At 38.3% G+C, this 22,335-nt stretch overlaps 1 protein-coding gene across 1 annotated transcript; it reads right to left on the bottom strand.

Annotated features, from left to right (window-relative positions):
- Window positions 1-5,696: 5,696 nt before the first annotated feature.
- On the bottom strand, window positions 5,697-21,583 carry LOC129447700 (terminal nucleotidyltransferase 4A). The gene is made up of 13 exons (XM_055209449.2): window positions 20,689-21,583; window positions 19,662-19,785; window positions 19,298-19,344; window positions 19,082-19,202; window positions 17,003-17,110; window positions 12,399-12,527; window positions 11,913-12,126; window positions 11,684-11,810; window positions 11,496-11,602; window positions 11,240-11,406; window positions 9,588-9,716; window positions 7,258-7,311; window positions 5,697-7,180 (listed from the first exon to the last, which is right to left on the bottom strand). Exons 1-13 carry the CDS (start codon window positions 21,324-21,326, stop codon window positions 7,022-7,024), a joined length of 2,124 nt encoding a protein of 707 aa, XP_055065424.2. The 5' UTR covers window positions 21,327-21,583; the 3' UTR covers window positions 5,697-7,021.
- Between the last annotated feature and the right edge of the window lie 752 nt (window positions 21,584-22,335).

Here is a 22,335-nt window from a genome sequence, read left to right as displayed (position 1 = left end):
TAATTTTGGTGAGCGAATTGTAGCCTTTTTTTCCTATTTGTAGTGGAGATGAGTGGTACCTGGTGGGGTCTTCTGCTGTTGTAGCCCATCTGCTTCAAGGTTGTGCGTGTTGTGGCTTCACAAATGCTTTGCTGCATACCTCGATTGTAACGAGTGCTTATTTCAGTCAAAGTTGCTCTTCTATCTGCTTGAATCAGTCAGCTCATTCTCCTCTGACCTCTAGCATCAACAAGGCATTTCTGCCAACAGGATTGCCGCATACTGGATGTTTTCCCTTTTCACATCATTCTTTGTAAACCCTAGAAATGGTTGTGCATGAAATCCCAGTAATGAGCAGATTGTGAAATACTCAGACTGGCCCGTCTGGCACCAACAACCATGCCACGCTCAAAATTGCAGTTTGGAGTTCAGGAGATTGTCTTGACCAGGACCACACCCCTAAATGCATTGAAGCAACTGCCATGTGACTGGTTGATTAGATAATTGCTTTAATGAGAAATTGTGATTATTTATTTAGTTGTGTAAAAAATGTTTTTTTAAGTTGAATTTGAGTTAAATCAAAATTTTTTAAAGTAAATAATAATGTGTGGATGTTTTATTTTGCTCGTGGTTTCTATGAAAATCCACACTATTCCATCAATGACAGCAAAATTAAGTGTTGTTTCGCACTTTATTAAAAAGACAAACTGGATTGCTTTTTTACATTGTGTGATGAATGTGAGCTAACAGTCTGGAAATTACATTTGTGTGTGCATGTAATTATTCAGCTAGATGAGTTTCTACTCCCATCACAAGGAGTAAAAAATAAAGTTTGTTCAGCTGTAGGAAACAGAGTGACCAAAGAAACCAAAGAAAAGGGCAACTATTCCTTGCGAAACTCCCATGGGGTGACTGTGTGCCCAGATCTTACTCAGGCTAGACGTACCCTTAAATCTGAGAGAGGTCATTACTCACTAAAAGTAAGACGTATGACTTTTGCTTCAGCTGGTGTAGCTCACTAAATTTTCTCGGCAGATGCAGGCGAACAGTGACAGCTTTTTATTGTGAAATAAGTCACATTAATGATACATTATTGTTAAATGTGGTGAGAAAGACCACACATGCTGTATGCCATACACAGCAATGCCATAGAAGAAGCATTTTTGGTATTTGTTTATCTTACTATAGAAGCCAATGTGTACAGTCAACTGTGTGCTTAAAATCATTTATCAAAATATCTTCATTTATGTTCAACAAAATAAAGAAACTCAAACAGGTTTATAACAACATGTGGGAGAGTGAATGATGACAACATTTTCATTTTGGGGTGAACTATCCATTTAATACATAAAAACGCTCCGCTATACGGCAGGTTAACAATTTAGGACCTTAATACCAGTCCGACTGTGACTCATAATCTCGTAAAATGAAGAATAATGCATAAGAATGAATGGATTCATCGTTTTGCATGCTATAAAAAGTACCGCTCTATTCGAGAAAGGCATTCAGGAACCCTGCTGAAAAAACCAGCATACCAGCAATACCAGCATATGTTGTGTTTTGGTGCTGGTTTGATAGTGAACACCAGCTAAACCAGCATCAAACCAGCATCAGCACCAGCATTAGCACCAGCTAAACCAGCCCCAAACCAGCATTAGCACCAGCATCCCATGCTGGTCATACCAGCATATGTTGTGTTTTGGTGCTGGTGACCACCAACTAAACCAGCATAGACCAGCATAATTCCCATGCTGGTTTGATGCTGTTTTTTTCAGCAGGGAACAGCTTGACGTCAGCAGGAAAAAAAAGATAACAAGGTTAAAGTGAAAACAGTTCTTGGAAGACACATTTCTACCAATTTATTGAATTTATTGCTCTAATTCTCAGCATATATGGCACATTCGACAAATTAAGGCATAGTGCTTTCATAAAACACATTAACTTAATAGATCTATTGTTGTGGCTTAAATAAACAAACAGTGCTGTTGATTTATTTTCTTGCTTTCCGGTTCAAATAAGGCAACTCATCATGGTCAATAGTTACAATGCAACTAAAAGTTCATTGAGTCACCATGAATATTTAATTGAAAATATTCTTTTATCATTTAAATATTTTTACAGCAACACACATGGTGTTGAACGAAAACTAGCTTAGATTCTGGGTCACTAATGTGTGACACTGTGACCATTTGTTAAAAAGGTCAGATTTCTTGCATTCATTATAGCACAACGATACATGAACATGAAATTTTCTACAAAAGTGTCCTTTAATGCATGTAGTCATTAGAGAAAAAGCAAGAAGATGTTTAGACAGTCAGACACTTACCCCATTATGCTCCTTTAAGTTAAGGCTCAAATCAATAGTCCATGTTTATATATGTATTTATTGGTAAACATTAAAAAATCATACATATTCGAAGGTAAAAACGAAAATTTCCAATAACAGATGAGCACTGGACTTTTCATTTAAACTGTAAACCCAAATGCTGTCTTTTCTTTAGCAATCGAGAAAACATCACTTAACATTTTGCATTTTAGAATCAAATCTTAGTCCATTCAACTTTTTAAGGTACCCAATTGATAAAACTAAAACATTCAAATGTAATACACTTACATGAATTATCAGAACAAATCAAATTTTTATTATAATATTAAGTACACTATATAAAGTTAAAGCAACTTGGAATTAAAGGTGCAGTGTGTAAATTTTAGGACGATCTCTTGACAACAATGCAATATAATATACATAACTATATTATCAGTGATATATAAAGACCTTACATAATCAAGGTTCCCACACCTTAGTTAACTTCAAATTCAAGGACCTTTTAAGGACTTTCCAGGTCCAATACCCTCAAATTCAAGAACTAAATGTGGGGACACATTTCAAGTGAGAGCAAGGTTACATCGTGTTACCTTTTAAGATACATTACAGTTCCCTGTCGAGGGAACTCGCACTGCGTCACTGCGATGACACTTTGGGGACGCCTCCAGGGGTAGTCTGAATGTGTATATCAAATTCAACCAATGGTGAGGCTTAATAACAAAGACAAGGGCTGCAAAAATGACCCATGATTTACTCACCCCCAAGCTGTCCGAGATGCATATGTCCATCGTTTATCAGACAAACACATTTTGAGATATTTTAGAAAATGTTTTAGATCTTTCAGTTAATTAAATGTGAAGTTACGGGGGTCCACGACCTTCAAGTCCTAAAAATGTCCATCCATCCTTCACAAAATAAATCCAAACGGCTCCAGGATGATAAATAAAGGTCTTCTGAGGGTAATCTGCGCGGTGTTGTTGTAGAAATATCAATATTTAAAACTTTATAAACGAAAAGAACTACCTTCCGGTAGCGCCGCCATCTTAGACTCCTCTGTATTCAGGAGAGAGTATTAGCATAGTGTACTCACTTTTCTTAATGACGCATGACAAATTGGGAGGGCGGGGGCACAGAGCAACAGCAGAGTTACCTCCGTACGCTGCGTAAAGCTCTGATCTTGAATGCGGACGCGACTAAGATGGCGGCATTACCGGACACAAGTTATTTTGGTTTGTAAAGTTTTAAATATGGATATTTCTACAACGAAACGGCACGGATCACCCTCAGAAGGACTTTGTTTATCATCTTGGAGCCGTTTGGATTTATTTTGTGAAGGATGGATGGGTGATTCTCACGAAACCATTGAAACACCACGGCAGTAATGATTTTAGCTTTAAAATGTGTAATATAGTAACATTAAAAAGCATCAGAATTAACACAATACTGTGTTCCACCTTGCACAATGTGTGATTTCAACATAAGAATTTATAATTGGATATGTTATCTCATTTTCTGCTGAAATTCTCATTACCGCAATGTGTCCGGCTGTGTTTGAACATGCGTTATGTTGTAATTTAATCAAATTAACACAAAAATATTAAGAAAAAAAATAAATGGATGTTTTGCTAGACTACTTTAGATGACAGAAAAAATATTTACTGAATATTCATGTATAATAATAATGAAGAAAAATTAGGAAAATTATGTGTCCATGCCTGATGTTCTCATCCTCCGCAACACTTTTTGAGAACAGTTTTTTTACAGTTAATTTGAAATATTGTCTTGTCAGGATGCTTACACGACATTTTGATTATCATTACCGCAACAGATGCTTATTAAATGTTAATTTAATTAATAGAAGCATAATACTTTGATTTTAAATGCATGTGCAGAATCTCCAAATTATGTTCTTTCAGGTTTGTCATGTCATTTTGAAAATATGTCAGTGTTGATGTTTTCTGACTGTTGCGGTAATGAGATTTTTTAGGACTAATTTTTTAAATTATGTTACAAAAAGTGTTCAATGATAAGTAAAAGTTTTTAAATTAATGTTCCCATTTACTCCAGACTTTGTTTTTCAATGTCTGGTTGGGAAAAAAGTAAATTTAAGCAATTTATACATTTTCATGCTTGACATTTTAAACCAAGTTTTCGTGAGAATCACCCGGATACACATTTTTTGGACTTGAAGGTCGTGGACCCCGTAACTTCACATTTAATTAACTGAAAGATCTAAAACATTTTCTAAAATAACTGAAAATGTCATCGTCTGTAAAATGATGGACATATGCATTTCGGACGGCTTCGGGGTGAGTAAATCATGAGTTTAATATCATTTTTGGCCGAACTATGCCTTTAACTTCTGTATATTCGGCAGTTTTGCAACAATGGACCGAATAGATTTTCTCACGTCTTTCTCCACTGCCATTACTGAACTACAACTCAAACTGACGCACGGCCTCAACATCATCGTTCTTAGCCACCCTCCTCTGTTCGCTGATTGGACCTGCAGAATTTTGCAGGAGAAACAAAACTCTACACAGCAGTCCCAGACGTAGTACTGAAGCGAAATGAAAATTAAGCGGAAGCACCTAGGAGGGCGGAGCCAGGCTAAATGGTCTAATCAGATTCAATGGATTATGCTAAAAGTACCGCCAGACCCGGAGATCACCTGAATGGACTCCAAAACTGCAAAAACCAAACGTTTAACTCCAGGGGAGCTGGAAAATAAGCATTTTTCGTGGTGTGTCCCTTTAACACATTGGATGCGCTAAAAATTAAGTTTAATTAGTCAAGTATTAATACACATTACTTCATTTAAGACAGTTTCCTCAAATTCAAGTCAATCCAACTTGTCCAAGGTTTACTTTGTAAAGGTGACAGCACTGACATTAACACAACCAATGATTAAGAGTAATTTTTATTGAACCCATTGTATTGTAGCTCAGATTTGTGGCATGTAAGGGCTTTTTTACTCCTGGTCACATCATGCATTTTCTCTGATCCGAGTGATCAGTGACATCACTCGCAAGTTAGCCGAAAAAGAGGCAAACAAACAAAGACGCACGTTGCTTTATGGAGTGAGGACAGTTGGTAAAAAAAGCTTTCAAAAACCAATAAATATAAACAAAGTTTGAGTGTTTTGTTAAGTGCTTTTCCCATCATGGACCTGTACATCATTGTGTCGTCTCAATCTTCGGCTGCTCTGTATGGTGCGCTCAAGCTAATGCAGATGCGTGTCCTCTGCCCAACATAATGTCCAACATACTAAGTGCTGCCTGTTGTTGCATAAGCGTGGTCTTACATTTTTAAGGCAAAATAATGAATAGTGTATTTGCAAAAAATGCTTGATTCGACTGAACAAACCAATGACTAAGACAGACAAAATAAAAACTCTGAAGCGTTTTAGATGTTTATTTTAAAAAATACTTTGAATACAAAACATACATAAAATGTATATTGAAAAAAGTCTTAAATTTAAGACATTATACATTACATTCAAATAGCACCTGCATGCAGGCGAGAAGACTCATGTAGATCCTTTAGTGTTTCACAAAGTTAAAACTGCAATGGCACGTAACTTTTTCCCTCTCAGGACACATAAAAGTGATGAACCTCGCTGTTGACCAAACCCCCAGCATTCCCTGCAGTCCCATTAAAACAGGGTCAGCTCAAGGAAGATGCTGTCTGATTGAAACGGAGAGGCCTTGGGGACACAATTATTCAAGTTTTCATGCAAGAATATATGAAGTGATCTTTAAGTGTTATGGAACTCAAATATGTGCTGTGTGAAATGTTTTGTATGGCATGGTGAGCTTCAATGCTTAGAAACAACAAAAGTGGACCAATATCTCCATCTGGTGGCGCAACATTAAATCCAGTCCAAGACGTTTGACGAATACATTTGACGGTAGGGAAAACAGATGGATCGGGATATTGTGCAAACTCTGTATTCCTTATGTAAACAGATGCAATGAATACTGATTGGGTTAACTGAAGAGAGCGCACATCGACTTCATCCTCTGAATGCTTTTACCGTTTAAATAAAATACTCATTACACTTAAACATATGGCAGACCTGACAGATCTGAAAAGGGAGAGGATTTTGGTAGGGAGTAAATGATCGAGCACTAAAACCCATCTGCTGTTAAAAAGGCAGGTTTGTAAAGGCCAACAGATGGGCAAGTAGTAAACAGAAGATTTTAACATGCGCAAAACCACAATCCCAACTATAAAACTGGTTGCGATATGGATTTGAACATGATAAAAGACTTGGCACATAGAAAGGGATTCATAGTTTAATATCAACTTAAGAAAATTAACTTAAAATTGAACTAAAAATCAAATAATAAAAACAACAATATTGCACAAAGATATACAGTACAAATTGAGCAGTCAAAAGCTGCTGCAAATCAGATTTCAGTTATCAAAAATGCTCTGATAAGCAACAGCAAATCAAGATGTGAAAAAAAGCAAAAAATAAAAAGGTATTGGACATCATTGTATAGAAATCCAAAGATAAAGGTCTCAAATAAAAGCAGGTACATTCAAACCTGTAGTCACAGGTGGAGTAATTGACAAAACACAAAAATAGTACCAAAGAACGGAGGCATCATATAGGACCCACTGTAATCAGAAGTGCTAACCTTTGACCTGTGGCACCCAAAGAACATGGGCCACAAGTTTTCTTTAAGTAGCGATAAATGGGCGACACTATCAGCTGAGGCTCATGGGAGCAGTGTCCCTTCTCCGATGACGCCAGCTGTTACGTCCGTACTGATGGTGATGTCCTCTTTTGCCCCCGGGCCCCAGGTTACGATCAAAAACATTCAAGTGTGGAGGTCCTTTTGTTCCAAACCTTTGGCAGTTTGCAAACTAAAAAAAAAAGAGTTTATAATATTTGCATTTTAGGATATTGAGTTTAAATAAGTATACAAAGATAAGTCTCTTACTCCAATATCATGAGCCGACCCGTCCATATCCTGTTTGCCTGGTAATGGGTGTGACTGAAACATAATGAGGGGATTTATAGCAAAATGAGTTAACTGAAAGTTGCATTAAAGCCACTAAAACACTAAGGAGCGGTTTTCCGGACAGGGTGTTCAAAATGCATGTTTGAGCTGCCTTAAAAACATCTTTCACAGACATATCTTAACATTTATCAGTGCCATTGTTTTATCTTAAGACACACACCATTATATTTTTTGTGAGGCATGATTGGAAAAACTACTTTTAAGGAATAGTTCATCCCAAAAAGGAAAATGATGACAATTATACTCACCCTTGTGTTGTTCTAAATCTGTACGAGTTTCTATATTTCATCAAACACGAAAGATATTCTAATAAATGACAGTAAGCACACTACGGATGTCAATAGGTACACTGCTGTGTGTGGTTACCATCGTTTATTAGAATATTTTGTGTGTTCAACAAAATAAAGAAACGTATACAACATTAAGCAAAGTAAATGATAACAATGTTCATTTTTAGGTGAACTCTCCCTTTAAAAGATCCTAAGATAACCAAGGCCTAGTCCTGGATTAATCTAAACCCTGTCCGGGAAACCGGCTCTAAAAAAAGTCTGAAGTCCTTTCACACACAGATCACAGAAAACACACAGGAAATGTGTTCAGGTTTTGTCTGGGATCGTTTGACTTTGCTTCATTCCCAAGCAAACACCGCAAAGATCCCGTATAGACACGTGATGTTACGTAATTGGTGAACTCTCTCTCTCTCCCTCTCGACCACGCGTGTCTTTTTTATTCAAAATTAGCGCATCACATGGATAGTTTCAGCATGAATAGTGAGAAGCTCCCTGATCCCATTTGCAGACAATTTTGACTCTGGACTACAAAACCAATTAAAGAGTAAATTCTTTGAAATTTATTTTACATCACCTGAAAGCTGAATAAATAAGCATTCTATTGATGTATGGTTTGTTTGGATATGACAATATTTGGGCGAGATACAACTGAAATAAAAAATAAAATCTCTCTATATCTATAAAATAATTATAATAATTTATAATAATAATAATAATAATAATTTATAATAATAATAATAATAATAATAATAATAATAATAATAATAATAATAATAATAATGATAATAATTTTAACAAATCAAAATATTGAGAAAATTGCCAATAAAGTTGTCCAAATTAAGTCCTTAGCAACACACATTAAGAATAATAAATACATTAATTTATTCATTAATATTTTTTTATTAAAGGGGACATATCATGAAAATCTTTCTCCATGTTTACTATAATTGTGTCCCCAGTGCTTCTTAGAAAATGTGAAAATGAACAACCCGATAACTTAGTTTTGGTAAACCATTCTCTGCAAGCATGTGAAAAAATAGCCCATTGAAATTTGGCTCCCCTTGTGATGTCAGAAGCTGATAATACGGCCCCTTTATCTGCACTATCCAACCACGGCACTGTCATTTAGTGCAGAGATCAGCTAATTTACAATTAAAAGGACAAGATTTTTTAAAAAGATTTTTGCTCACACCAACAAAGTAGAAATTTTAACATGATATAATAAAGTATCTATAAGGTATATTGAACTTAAAATTTACATACATACTCTGAGACACCCAAGATTTATTTAACATCTGAAAAAGTCTTATGAAATGTCCCCTTTAAAATTTTAAATAAAGATTTACGGTAGGAAATGTACTAAATATCTTTGCTATTGCTACAAATAAACCCTAGAGACTTATGACTGGTTTTATGGTCCAGGGTCACATTTCCTTTTTGTGAATGTTAATCTACATCACCCCCATGTCAAAGAATAGAGTAGTAAACTGCATTGTTGCGATTACATCCCATGACGTGTTTGCATTCAAACAGAATTTTATGGGATTGATGTGCTGTGTGAAAGGGTTTAAGAATCAGTTTCCCTAAACATTTCACTGCCATTCTTTTCAGAGATATTCTAAAGACTAAAAACAGACAGTGGAAACAAATCTAATCTAGTCAGCGGTGTGTGAAACTCAAACGGCCTTCAGAGATCACACCTACTGAAGTCTCACTCTCATCCGTTTGCCGTTTGTCACACACAGTAATTAAGAATGGAAAGAGGTGGCAGATTTATCAACTGCACGTCTGTCACAGATTTCCATCACGTGAAGCTCACCGAAATCAAACACAAGCTTTGTAACTGTAACGGATTATATTCAATACACTAGAAAAGTTCAAAGTACAGAATGACCATGGATAACACAGTTTCCTCGAATTGCTATAATAAAGCTTACAGCTCATGTCCGATCAGCCTACCTGACTTTTACAGGGCAGGAATGTTCCAGATGAGTTCACTCTCCTGTGCGGTTTGTGATTGGTGTCGATCACGCAGGACAGAGGGAAGATCTCATGAAGAACTGAAGCTTGGTATGGCGTGTCAGAATCCTGATCAACAAACCAACAAAAAAACAAAAAAAACTCAGAGCCAGCCATAAATAAGAGGTGCAAAAATACAGATCTTTTAAAAAAAAGGACCAATCAGTGGGTTGGTTTAACGGTCTTAATTCATTAGACTTTGTTCAGGGTTCCCACACCTTAGTTAACTTCAAATTCAATGACCTTTCAAGGACTTTCCAGGTCCAATACCTTCAAATTCAAAGCCTATATGTGGGGACACATTTCAGGTGAGAGCAAAATTACATCCTGTTACCTTTTAAGACACATTGTTACAGTTCCCTTTCGAGGGAACTCGTGCTGCGTCACTGCTGTGACACTTTGGGGACGCCTCCAGGGGTAAGTGCGTCTGAATGTGTATATCAAATTCAACCAATGGTGAGGCTTAACTACAAAGACAGGGTGACGCCGGAGCCAGGAAGTATATTGCTATCTGAAATATTGCCAAAGACGGCGTTACAGGGACCCAAAAAGTATGGCAAGGGAGACGCAGCGCCTCGTTCCCTTCTCAGGGAACAACAGTTACATACGTAACCCGAGACGTTTTCATGTGTCAAACACAACTATGCAAAAAAGCATTTTGGTATGAATCAACATTTGCATACAGAAGATATAAAAGCATTTAAAGGGAACAATTTAGCATGTGTGCTTAAAAGAATAGAAATTGTATGATATCATCCTACACTACACAGGGAATAATATGGATTTTTTCCAGAAAACTTAAAATAGACTCAAGCTCTTTCAATGACCTGTATCTATGTATGTATATTTTCAACAACTTCCCAGGGCCTTGATTTTTTCCCCCAGATTCACAAACTTTCAAGGACCCGTATGAACCCTGCTTGTTGGGCTCAAAAAAAAAGTTATCAAAAACAGACTTTCAAAGAATACAATAGCAGGAGGTAATAACTAGAGGTCTTCTCAGGTCCAAAGAAATGTACCCTACCCGAAATCACTTTTTACCTGACACCGACGTGCATAATTTTTTTTTAACGAAAGACCCGACCAAGTGGCAATTTTATTTAAACCCGAATATAAACGGCACTGATGTGTGGGCAGTCTGTAGCCCCACACCCACCAGTCAGACAGAAAGAAACCCCGGTGGCCTCGCAACCGATTTGGCACGCTACTCCTTTTATTTTTATTTGTTATCTGATGACTACACCAAAAAGACCGCCAAAATCTGCAAACAAAATAGATTGACAGGTTTGTCTCAACAAAAATTACTCACCATCAGCCACAAGATGTCGCCAACGCTCTTGGCAAACAGAGAAGGGTTTGGAAAAGGACTCGATGCACATTGCCATCCGGCAAAAGTACATTAATTTAAAATTAACCGAGATTGCTAAAATTATACCCGACCCGTGTCCGAGGCACAGGTGAAACTGTTAGACCTGAACCAGGACCTCTGGTATTTGGATCCAAGTGGACCTGTGAAGACCTCTAGCAGGAGCGTCTACCACACAAGCTAATAGCTGTATGCACACTGTTACATCTGATGTATTTAAACGTACAATGTCACTGCCGGAGAGCGAGGACACAGAGGAAGATGAGGAGGATGAGGAGTGCTGTTGAAGGCTCGACAGAGAGACGGGTGAGCCCGCACTGTCTGGTGATGAGGAGTCTCGGTGCTGCTCCTCACTTGACGTCTGCTCCTCTGAATCTCCTTCAATGCTCTGGACTTTAATAAACAACAACATTTAAAAGCCCAATGTTTGTTTAATGCATCTCCACAGGCCCTAAGGAGAAATATCTTATGATGCGTCTTACCTTTAATAATGCCCATCCTGATATTGTGTCTGTTTCCCCATTGCTGGATGATCCACTCCCTGAAGTCTATCACTTCCTGGGACACTTTAATGATGCGGCCCAATGTGCTTAAAAAAAGAAACGTTCAGAAAATCAGTTCCTGGTTTTGAATATCTATGGCCTTCATGCAACAATGAACTGGGACTGACCTCTCCATGTTTCTGTTAGGGTAAGAGCGGGACAGCGGTGATACAGCGTGACTTAAGACGAGGTATGCGTAGTTAAACACCTCCTTCACCTGCATGGCACCATATGAGCCCCTACCAACATCATTTCCTTAAAAACAATAAAGGCACATTTGAAAAAACAAACAAGCGAGTTGTTTCACAGACTCTGCAGACAGTAAATCCCCTCTTCAAATATGCCATTGAAACTTACCAGGTAAGTTTGGATCCTCAATACACAGCATTGATGGTCTGCATCCATTCTCCATTGCCTTCATGATTTCTTCTTTAGGCAGGTACGCTCCGCCATCCTTCACGCGGATGCCCGTTTTCCCGTAATTAAAATGCCGCCCATACAACTCGAAGAACTCGATGAGCAGGATGCCCAAATTAATATTGGTAGCTTTGCAGTCTATTCTGGGATGAAGCTGTAGAGAAACAGCATAAGGTTGTTTTCCTAATGAAATGACTAATCCATCCCTTGTGCACATTCAATCAATCATGCAACTCAAAGGATTCCTCAGAGACGCCGCATAAATAACATGATTTACGGTTATCATTACTGTCAAATGGCTCGATACACAATGGCAAGGACAAGCGGTATCATTAGCAAGGGAGATAAAACTAACACGCCTGCCGGAAAACACCTTGCATGATGTGGCATGAAAAAATAAATAGGTGAATCTTATATACGCCTCACCTGCAGGAAGCTGATGGCCATTAAAATGAGGCTGTAGGAGCTTATACCTCCTGTAAACACCTCGTTCAGGTCTCTCTGGAGCAGGAACTGCTTTAGGACGAAGATCAGGTAAGGCAGGACCGAGTATTTCTGCATGGAAAAAAAAACACACATTAAAGGCGGAGTCCATGATGTTTGAAAGCCAATGTTGATATTTGAAATCACCTAAACAAACACGCCCCTACCCCAATAGAATCTGGACCTTCTGTTGATAGACCCGCCCCACACTTACGCAAACCGGCATTTGATTTGATTTGATTGGCTATAAGTGTGTTTTGATAGTCGGCCCGTCTCCTTTTCCAACACGTTTTTCAAACATCGTGGACTGCGCCTTTAAGCTTAATTTATTTCACTAGATACAGGCTTAATAGTAGACAGTGTGAAACAGGTCATGGGCAAAATTAATCAGTCACTTGAGTCTAAATGTGTAAATTTCATAAGCTGTAAAAAATACGGATGAAGTGACCGTGACGTCACCCATAGGTTTGTGAAGAGCTTTTTTAAAGCCAATAGCTGCCAGCGCCATCTTGGCATTGTGTCACCGCGCATCACTGGCAGATAACCGAAAATGGGTAAAGAGATGAGTTGTCATTATTTTCCCTCATTTCGTTTGAACCTTCAAATGTCATCCTTTGCTCTTTAGAATCCAAATGCAGATTTTTTTTTAAAAATGTGCACCGAAAGAGGCAACACTTCTGTGTCTGAACTGTTATAAAGTCAGTTTTAAGATAGTTTACTTTTAGACAATGTGTAACAACTGAAACAAAAGCGATATCCACAAGAAAGTAAATGTCTTTAGGACACACATTTAAATATTTAAAAAGTCAAGATGTGTTATTTAATACTTTTGGGTCATTCTGAAGTTTGAATGGTTTTCTGGTTACTATGGGAGTGGATGGTGACCGAGGTGTTCTCAGGGTTCCCACACCTTAGTTAACTTCAAATTTAAGGGCCTTTCAAGGACTTTCCAGGTCCAATACCCTCAAATTCAAGGACTAAATATGGGGACACATTTCAAGTGAGAGCAAGGTTACATTGTGTAACCTTTTTAAGATACATTGTTACAGTCTGCTTTCGAGGGAACTCGCGCTGCGTCACTGCGGTGACACTTTGGGGATGCCTCCAGGGGTAAGTGCGTCTGAATGTGTCTATCAAATTCAACCAATGGTGAAGCTTAATGACAAAGACAGGGTGACGCGGGAGCCAGGAAGTATATCGCCATCTGAAATATTGCCAAAGACGGCGTTACAGGGATGCAGGAGACGCAGCGTCCGGTTCCCTTCCCAGGGAACAACAGTTACATACGTTACCAGAGACGTTTTCATGTGTCAAACACAACTATGCAAAAAAGCATTATGGTATGAATCAACATTCACATACAAAAGATATAAGCATTTAAAGAGAACAGTTTTGCACGTGTGCTTAAGAATAGAATTTTTATGATATTATCCTACACTACAAAGGGAATTTGGGAATATGGATTTTTTTTCCCATAAAACTTCTTGCATACAATAAATTCAAGCACTTTCAATTACATATATATATATATATATATATATATATATATATCTTTTTTTTAACTTCCCAGGGCCTTGAATTTTTTCCCCAGATTCACATACTTTCAAGGATTTTAAGGACCCTTGGGAACCCTATGTTCATTATCCACTCCCATAGCAACTAGAAAACCCAAAAAATCTGCATTGGGTTCTGAAGAGTAAATAATGACTTTTTTATTTTTGGGTAAGCCATCTCTTTAGAGAAGATCAGATGCAAATGCTACAGATCTTCAGTTCTTCTGCACCTCAGTAGGTAGGTTTACATGCAACCAAATAATCAGTTTGCAATCGTATTGATGGCTCAATCGTATTGAAAAGCCTTCATGTAAACACCTTAATCAATACGATTGCGGTCGATCTTAAATTGAAAATACATTTTGTTAAGAAGTTATACCAGTTATACCACAGTTGTTGTCTTTGTTATATTACTTGCAGTAATTAGGTATATTATTGTTTTAATAGACATAAACAGACATAAACCTTTTTAAAGTCATATTAAATTTCTCTTTGCAGAAGAAATATTTGTGCTTATTTATTTGATTCTCTAAGATTTAAAACACTTCACAGTCTTAAATGTATAAATTAAATACACGCACGCGTATGGAGTCAAACAGTTCTTCGGTCAAGAGCAGAGAGTGATTGTATTGAGAGATGAATTAGGTTACTGTAGCTTTAAGACGTGAGAGATTGCTCCGTTCAAGTGCACCGATGACAGGCTGCTGAGTGCACGTGGCGGCGGCTATACGCAGACAAGAGAAGCTGTGAGGAAAATTAAAGTTTTATCGGTCAAAACTTTAAAACGCATGCAAATAATACATTTTCTGCATGAGGATGCAATTGTCCGGGATAGATGTGTGTTGTATACGCGGTTTGGGGATGTGAAGACGCGTCGCGTTGTTAGGAACGGAACGCGTCCTCAGAAAATACACATCTCTGTGAAGGCAAAGAGAGAAATCCAAGTCTGCACGTCGCACATGAGCAACAGGTTATAAAAATGCCCGCACTGTGTAAAAATGCTCTTTAACTGCAGCCGCATTCAGGAGAAAATAAACAGAAAGATCGGTTCATGAGATCGGCAAATTTAGCAAATACCAGTCAAGTCATTTAATGCCGCTATCGGCCGATACTGATCTACGGCCAGAGCATCCCTAATATTTACCTCTTTTTTAAGCATCACACGCAGGGTCCGAAATTAACTTTTTGGCTCACCTGCCACAGGGACTGGTAGATGAAAAAATCCACCGGCCAAACACATTTTTACCGGCCAAAATTTCAAAATCCCTGGTAGCCCTTCGGGCAGGCACTCTTCAGTTTTTGTTAGCCCGAAATGAATGCAAGTAGCCCGAATAAAAAATACAGTACTTTTAATGTAGAATATTAAGATAAAACATCTATCAAAACACAAATAACACATATCAAATTTCAGGACATATCAATCATCAGTACAAATATTAACTGAAGTCACAGATAAGAAAATGCCACTTGACTTTGTGGGCATAGCACAGGCTTATTCAATTAGTTTTACCACAGGCCAAATTTTGCCAATACAAAGCCAATAGGGCCTCTAACCACAATGTTTAATCTGCTACTCTTGTTGTTTTTTGATGCAGTTGTTTTTTAAGAAACAAAAAGACTGGATTTCCATGTAAACCAACTTTTCCTGCTCATCCCCACACCAGATATACTCACCATTTAAAAGTGGTTTAGTGGGTCACAATCCAGTTACAGACTGGATAATTTTTTTGATCAGAAAAACAGGGGCTACTGTCGCTTTAAGAGCGATTGTGCACAGAGTGACTCTCTTCACTGCCCGTACAATCTATACTTTAAAGCTTGCTGCGAGAGATTTAATTTTCTTACGTGAGGATAATAATTACTGACAGGACGAAGTTGGAGGATTTGCCCAACAAATCCATGACAAATCATGACGGATTGTCCTGTACTGCGTCTTTTTGCGCGATCGCGAAAGTGAAAGTAAAACTCGAGCACGCGCTCAAACGTAATTTAAGTTTCCAATGCCTGAATTTCATACACCATTATTACCCATACAAATCTGTGAAAGAATGCATAAGCATTTAAATATATTTTTCCTCCCTATAAGTCAAGATAGCCCGACGGGCAGGGCGGGGATGCATTTTGATAGCTAATATGCAGCAGAGCTGCAGACCGCAAGTTACCTGCAGTACTAGCTAGCAATAAGACCGTCTCTAGTGCGAGACTTGGAGCGTAGAGACGTTCTGTGGCAAGCTCACCTCGTTCCCAGATTAGTTACTGGCAAACACATTATATTGCATTAATATTTTGGTATGAAAATCACCCGCCAGTGTGGCGGGTAGCCTTTTGAATTTAGTCGCCAAACGGAAAATTTACCCGCATTTGGCGCTTGGCGGGTGTTAATTTCGGACCCTGATCACACGATTCACATCACAGAAACATGCAATAAAGCATCGGCAACACGGTACAAGGTAACGCGCTGTATTATTCAGAGTTCATGTATACCTTTGTAACATTAGACTACATAAAGCAATAAAAGCGTTGTGCATTTCAAAGTACGGATTCTTTGCCTATATACTTTATCCATCTCAACTTTAACTTTGCCACACAGAGTTCATGTTTTATCTTTGGATAAATATACAGAGTTGGGCTACTTTTAACTGTTTGTTTTCACAAGATTTTTTTCTGCGGGTTAAAGGATTTTGTTCATTAGTTATTGGTATTTGGGCTGTGTCATTGGGATGCTTTTAGGTTAGTTTTGAATGTCCATTGGGCTGGTTTTGATACACAAATCTGGTAACGCAGGCTGTGCGCTTGTAAATTCTATATAATCCAATCCAAACGTCTGCACATGTAAACAAACATCTTAATTAGATTGCAATGTTTAGGTTAAATTTATAAACTGTACTGTCATTACCTGCAATCGGATTAAATTCAGTCGGATTAACAATTTTGTGCATGTAAACATAGCCAGTGTATAATAGGCCATTGAAATGAATTAGAGCTACATATTACCTTAAGATGATCCTTAATAAAGCGAGCTGCTTTGACTCCGGTTTCAACATTAAAGCTGATGTCTACCTTCACATCGGTCAGTTTGTCAGTTAGTTTAATTATTGGCACCTGTAAAAAAGATTCAAAGAATCAGATTATTGACCGTTTACAGTATTAGATGTGTTACTATTCAATAAAGAATAATCAACACGGTTCATCCAACAATTTATTTAATATTTAGCGTTGTTATACCTCAATTAATTTTAACTTAAAAATTTCCCTCACTTTAAAAAAAACAATGAGCTATGCTATGCTGGTGCAGATTTCATGCCTACTGTTCACATTATTTTTTAAAAAAGGTCACATCAAAAAGAATCAAATCATTCTTATGGTTATTTGATATTGCTCACAACTACCAAAGACAAAGAACTATTTAACATCTTTTACCAGTTATAGATCCTGTCCACACAATTTCTTTTACAAACAGTGATGTAAAGGTTTTAAAATGGTACAAAATAAAATTAAGTGGGCCTGTTTATACATAACTTACACCCATTTGCATATGCTAGTTAACCCAATTATTGTTCAGCATCAAAAATAGCATGTATAAACTTAAAAAGGCACAAACACTGTATCCTAATTAACATACCCAAGTATCCTCAAAGCACCCAGATGAGCTGTGTCCTAATAACATACTATACACTATGCAATTAAGCTGACTGAGTACATAATCCCAGTACTTAAAGTGCATTTTCTTTTTGGAATATCCAATGTGAACACTGCTTACACTATTTATACAACAAATACATTTTACATTACATTTTATGTTGCTACATTAAATTAATGAATTAAATAAGTGATGCTTCTCAGATTTATTAATTAAACGTGTATATATATATTAAAGGATTAAGTAAAAAATAATGAGTGAAGAACAGTCAACGGTCATTTTCATTATGTGTTACTGTACGTTCACACGGGGCATAAGTGTTAACGCTTCCCATTCACTTTTAACAGGTGACGTCATACTTTGCCGAACTGAATTCATCGTGTCAGCGCCGTTGCTCACGGCAGAAGTTGAACTTTCTCAACTTTTCAAGCAGCAACCTATGCGTCAGCCAATCAGGGGTGCGTTTCCCGAACAACGACGTAACTTGCTGCTGAACCAACATAGTATGATGCATAGTTGGAGAAACTAACTAACTTGTCACGACTGTTTCCTGAAAGCATAGTAACTTTGTCGCAGATTCGTTGTTTGAACCATGTTGGTTCAACAACATAGTTGATGATGTCACGTGGGAGGTGGGAGTACTAATTAATCTGTGTGAATCGATTTAATGTCAGATTATTGCTGTAAATAACATGTATTGCATCGGAAGACTGATTTGTTATCGTGATTTAGTTATTGGTTGTACATTAAGATATTCAATTCATGCGCAAGTTCCACCTTACGTCACTCCTTCCAGGGATTCCCCAGGGTCTTAAAGCTCGTAGGACTGCGCACATGCGCAGTTTTCAAATGCAGTGCTTTAATTCTGTTTACAAACTTAAACATAAAATAAAATGTATATATTTAGAATGATGGATATAGACTGTTGTACATGTTTTTTTTGCTTATTTTGTTCAAAAGCATGACCAACGCAAGTCTACATATGAACTATGCTTCTAACGTCAAGTGAAGAGCTGTTGTTCGAACCACACAAGTTTGCGATGCAGCTTGCGAATGTTCGTTTAAACTATGGTTTCAGGAAACACCAAATCGTTGAACTTTGTCAGTAACGACGAAACTTACGACAGTAGTTGGCTAACGATGCTTCCGGGAAACGCACCCCTAATCGCCTTATGCAAATAACCTAGGCAGAGCCAGCCAATTACGTTTATGGAAGACCAGAGCATGTGTTGCAGCCACTGTGATTGGCTGTTGGCCACCCTTTAGACAAGCCTTCCGTCAAGCGTTAACGCTTTCGCCCCGTGTGAATGTACCGTTAGACCTTGCATACAAGGTTGTTTTCATAACAAAAACAGAACAAACTTCTAGTGCTTAGTATAAGAAGGTGAATTGTTATCATTAGGTAGGCGAGTAGGTGAGTGATTATTACTAACCGTAGCTTTGTCAAGTAGCTTAATGGAGAAGGGCTCGGCCACGTTCTTCTGCCTGAGGGCCTGTTCCAGCTGCTGTAAAGGTGGATGTTCCCACTTGCCAAACACCACCAAGTCAATATCGCTACATAATTTAAAAAAAATTAAGGATTCATTCAACAATACAAATTTACAACATTCAGAATTATACTCTGATTCCAACGCTATCGGGTATAGTACCTGGTAGGAAGGTAAAGCCCAGTACTGAAGCTGCCAAATATCTGAACCTGCAAGGAGTAATGGCACTTTAAAAAGACTTTTGACAACAGACTGCTAAGTGCACTTCACACTGCAATCTTTGAGTGACCCTGTTAGTTGTAATGAAAGCTACAAACATCACACTTCTAATTGAGAGTCACCTAAAGTGAAAAACTCGGTTAAGCTGATTGGATGTGCCCCGTCCTTCACATAAACTTGAAGGCAATTTTGAGATGCACACAAGCAACGACTTTGTCAGACTAAACCTGCCTACTTCAAAGTTAGCAAGTATTGACACTCAGAATGGCATTAAAGCATCTGAAGAATCTCTGTCTTGTGTACTCACCTTTGCTGTAGGCCACAAATCTTTGATTACAGCCTCAACACGATTGACAACATCTCTCCTCATTGCCTCCTCTTCTGGACGTGGGGACATGAAATGATAAAAGTCCACAATCTCCTCATGGAGGCTGGGGAAGACAAAAATCACAACCTTTAAAACAGCATTCATTCAGTATACATACGCACATACACGTTAAATGATTACAGCTAGATAGGGAACATGAAACCCTGAGACCCACAAGTTATGGTGGTGCATAATAAAATATAAGCAGTCTAACTAGTAAACCAATGAACAACACTGGGTTTCTAGTGGGATTCACAACAATAGAATCATTATACATTTACTGCAAGTATGAATAACTTTATCCCAGTACTTGGCCCCCTAATCCCAATTCATCCATCCCATACGAGGCCAACACATCACAAAAGTATTCCTACCAGGTAAACATAAATAATGAATTAAGTTTGAAGAAAAGTAAGCTTTGTCAAGCCATATGCAAGTTCAAAAGACTTAAAGAAGCCTTAAGTTTGAAGATTTTTTTATAAATCAAGTCGTCTGATTGGTTACTACGAATAAATTGCTAGGTTTATGTGGCTAGGCTGTCCAGATGATTTTTGGGAGAGTTAGAGAGAGACCGTAACGTAAGAATGCGAAATAGACCGGGGGGCTAGGGAAGCGGGATAGACCGGGGGGCTAGGGAAGCGGGATAGACAGGGGGGCTAGGGAAGCGGGATAGACAGGGGGGCTAGAGAAGCGGGATAGACCGGGGGGCTAGGGAAGCGGGATAGACAGGGGGGCTAGGGAAAAGGGATAGACAGGGGCGCTAGGGAAGAGGGATAGACAGGGGGCTAGGGAGGGAGAAAGAAAGAAAGAGAGGGAGGTATACAGTTATTGATAGAGATAAACAGTTACAGATAGGGAAGTTGGCAGTTATAGTCAGATAGTGTTGGCCCCCAAAGACGTCTTGGTTGTGTAAGTCAACAACATATTAAAGCGAATCTGTCATCCAAAGCATTTGAGGTTTTCTTACCCATTAATGCCTAGGTTGTATCGTCTTCTTGTCCAGGGAGTCGCAAATAAACAATTGGCATTAACATTGGAAAGGTAATAGTTCATTCCGTATGTGCTCGCTTTATTTTCAGTTCTCTTTCGCCCCGGATGGCATTTAGACTGGTTATCCGTTACTATAACGTTACGCGTAGTCTGTAGCCGCTGAAAATGCTGATGTTGTAAAGAGTTATTGACATTGTGCATGTTTTCAATGAAGTTAAAATGAAGTTTAGCTGGAATGGCATTCATGCTGCCAGACGACGAGTCTGATTTCGGGCTGTCAGTCTCCGATTCCCCTGAAGATAAAGGCGATAGAGAGTCGTAACCATCGAGTCCGGCGGGTGTGACGCACGGTGCTGGAGGACCAGTACATGCGTTTGGGGACCTCACGGGTTCACCGTTGTTATAATGCTGACTGGGGCAACTGCTTATCGGTTTTCCAAGCGTGTTGGTGGGAATGAGCGTTAACGGCTTCATAAATCCGGCCGCCGGCGCAGGTATGTTCACCCGCAGCGGGTGGCAGTGGTTTCGCCTTTGCGAGGCTTCCCACACGCGCATCCATAAAGCATTGGCAGGTCCTTTCTGTTCGGGTTGAATCCAAGGCACCCGAGGATCCATCCAACTTTACCTCACAAATCTCACACGCACGCCTGAGGGCAGACAGGCGTCCTCGAGGGTTAAAAGACTTACGTAAATGTGCGAAAAGTTAAAAAATCCCGGGAAGGACTGAATAAATCAAAACTGTTTCTCAGGAGCGTTTCCAGCGAGCCGTTGAACTGTTGAATCCAGATCATTCCAACATGGCGCACACAGAGGGAATCTCGAGCTAGTGCGCAGGTCTCTGGAAATTTAAACTCCGACAGGATGTGTAACACACCCCCTTTCTGTTCCACACGCCCCTTTAATATTCAAATGAAAAAACTGCTGAAAAGCTTTTTTGGGCAAAACGCATTAAATTGGAAATTTACTGTTCGGCGAATTACTCCCTATTAAAACGCCTCTGAAAATGTCCTGTGGTTTTGTCCGATTTAAACATTGTAGTGCCACATTAATTTACGTGGATGGGTTTGGAAGTCTAAATATCTTGAAAGTCTATGCCAAAATATTTAAACAAATATATAATGGTTTACCTAAAGCAATAATTATAATTTTATTTGTCATAAAACCACAAATTTACTATGGCCTCACCACAACAATATGATATGCAATGGCAAAAGCCCTGATTTAAATATGAAACAGAGTTGGCAAGATTAACTAAGATATATATTACAATACCATATAAAATTACGTCCATTTTATCATTATGAAACTATGTAACACATGTATTGTTGATATTAAGACTTAACTGTGGTATCAAGGTTGAACAAACAACTTATTTCAACCAAATTCCAACGTTGATTTTTAAGCAATTTATTAACCTTTTGCAACCATTTAGCATTAACTGTTGTTTCAACGTTGAACAAACAACTGACATTATTTCAACCAAATTTCAACATTGATTTTTAAGCATTTAATAACCTTTTCCCCTGTTTAGCATTAACTGTTGTTTCAATGTTGAACAAACATCTGACATTATTTCAACCAAATTTCAACATTGATTTTTAAGCATTTAATAACCTTTTCCAAC

The sequence above is a fragment of the Misgurnus anguillicaudatus genome, chromosome 10 (assembly GCF_027580225.2).
Source record: "Misgurnus anguillicaudatus chromosome 10, ASM2758022v2, whole genome shotgun sequence".
In the NCBI taxonomy this organism is placed as follows: Eukaryota; Metazoa; Chordata; class Actinopteri; order Cypriniformes; family Cobitidae; genus Misgurnus; species Misgurnus anguillicaudatus.
This window is presented reverse-complemented; position numbering and strand designations above follow the sequence as displayed.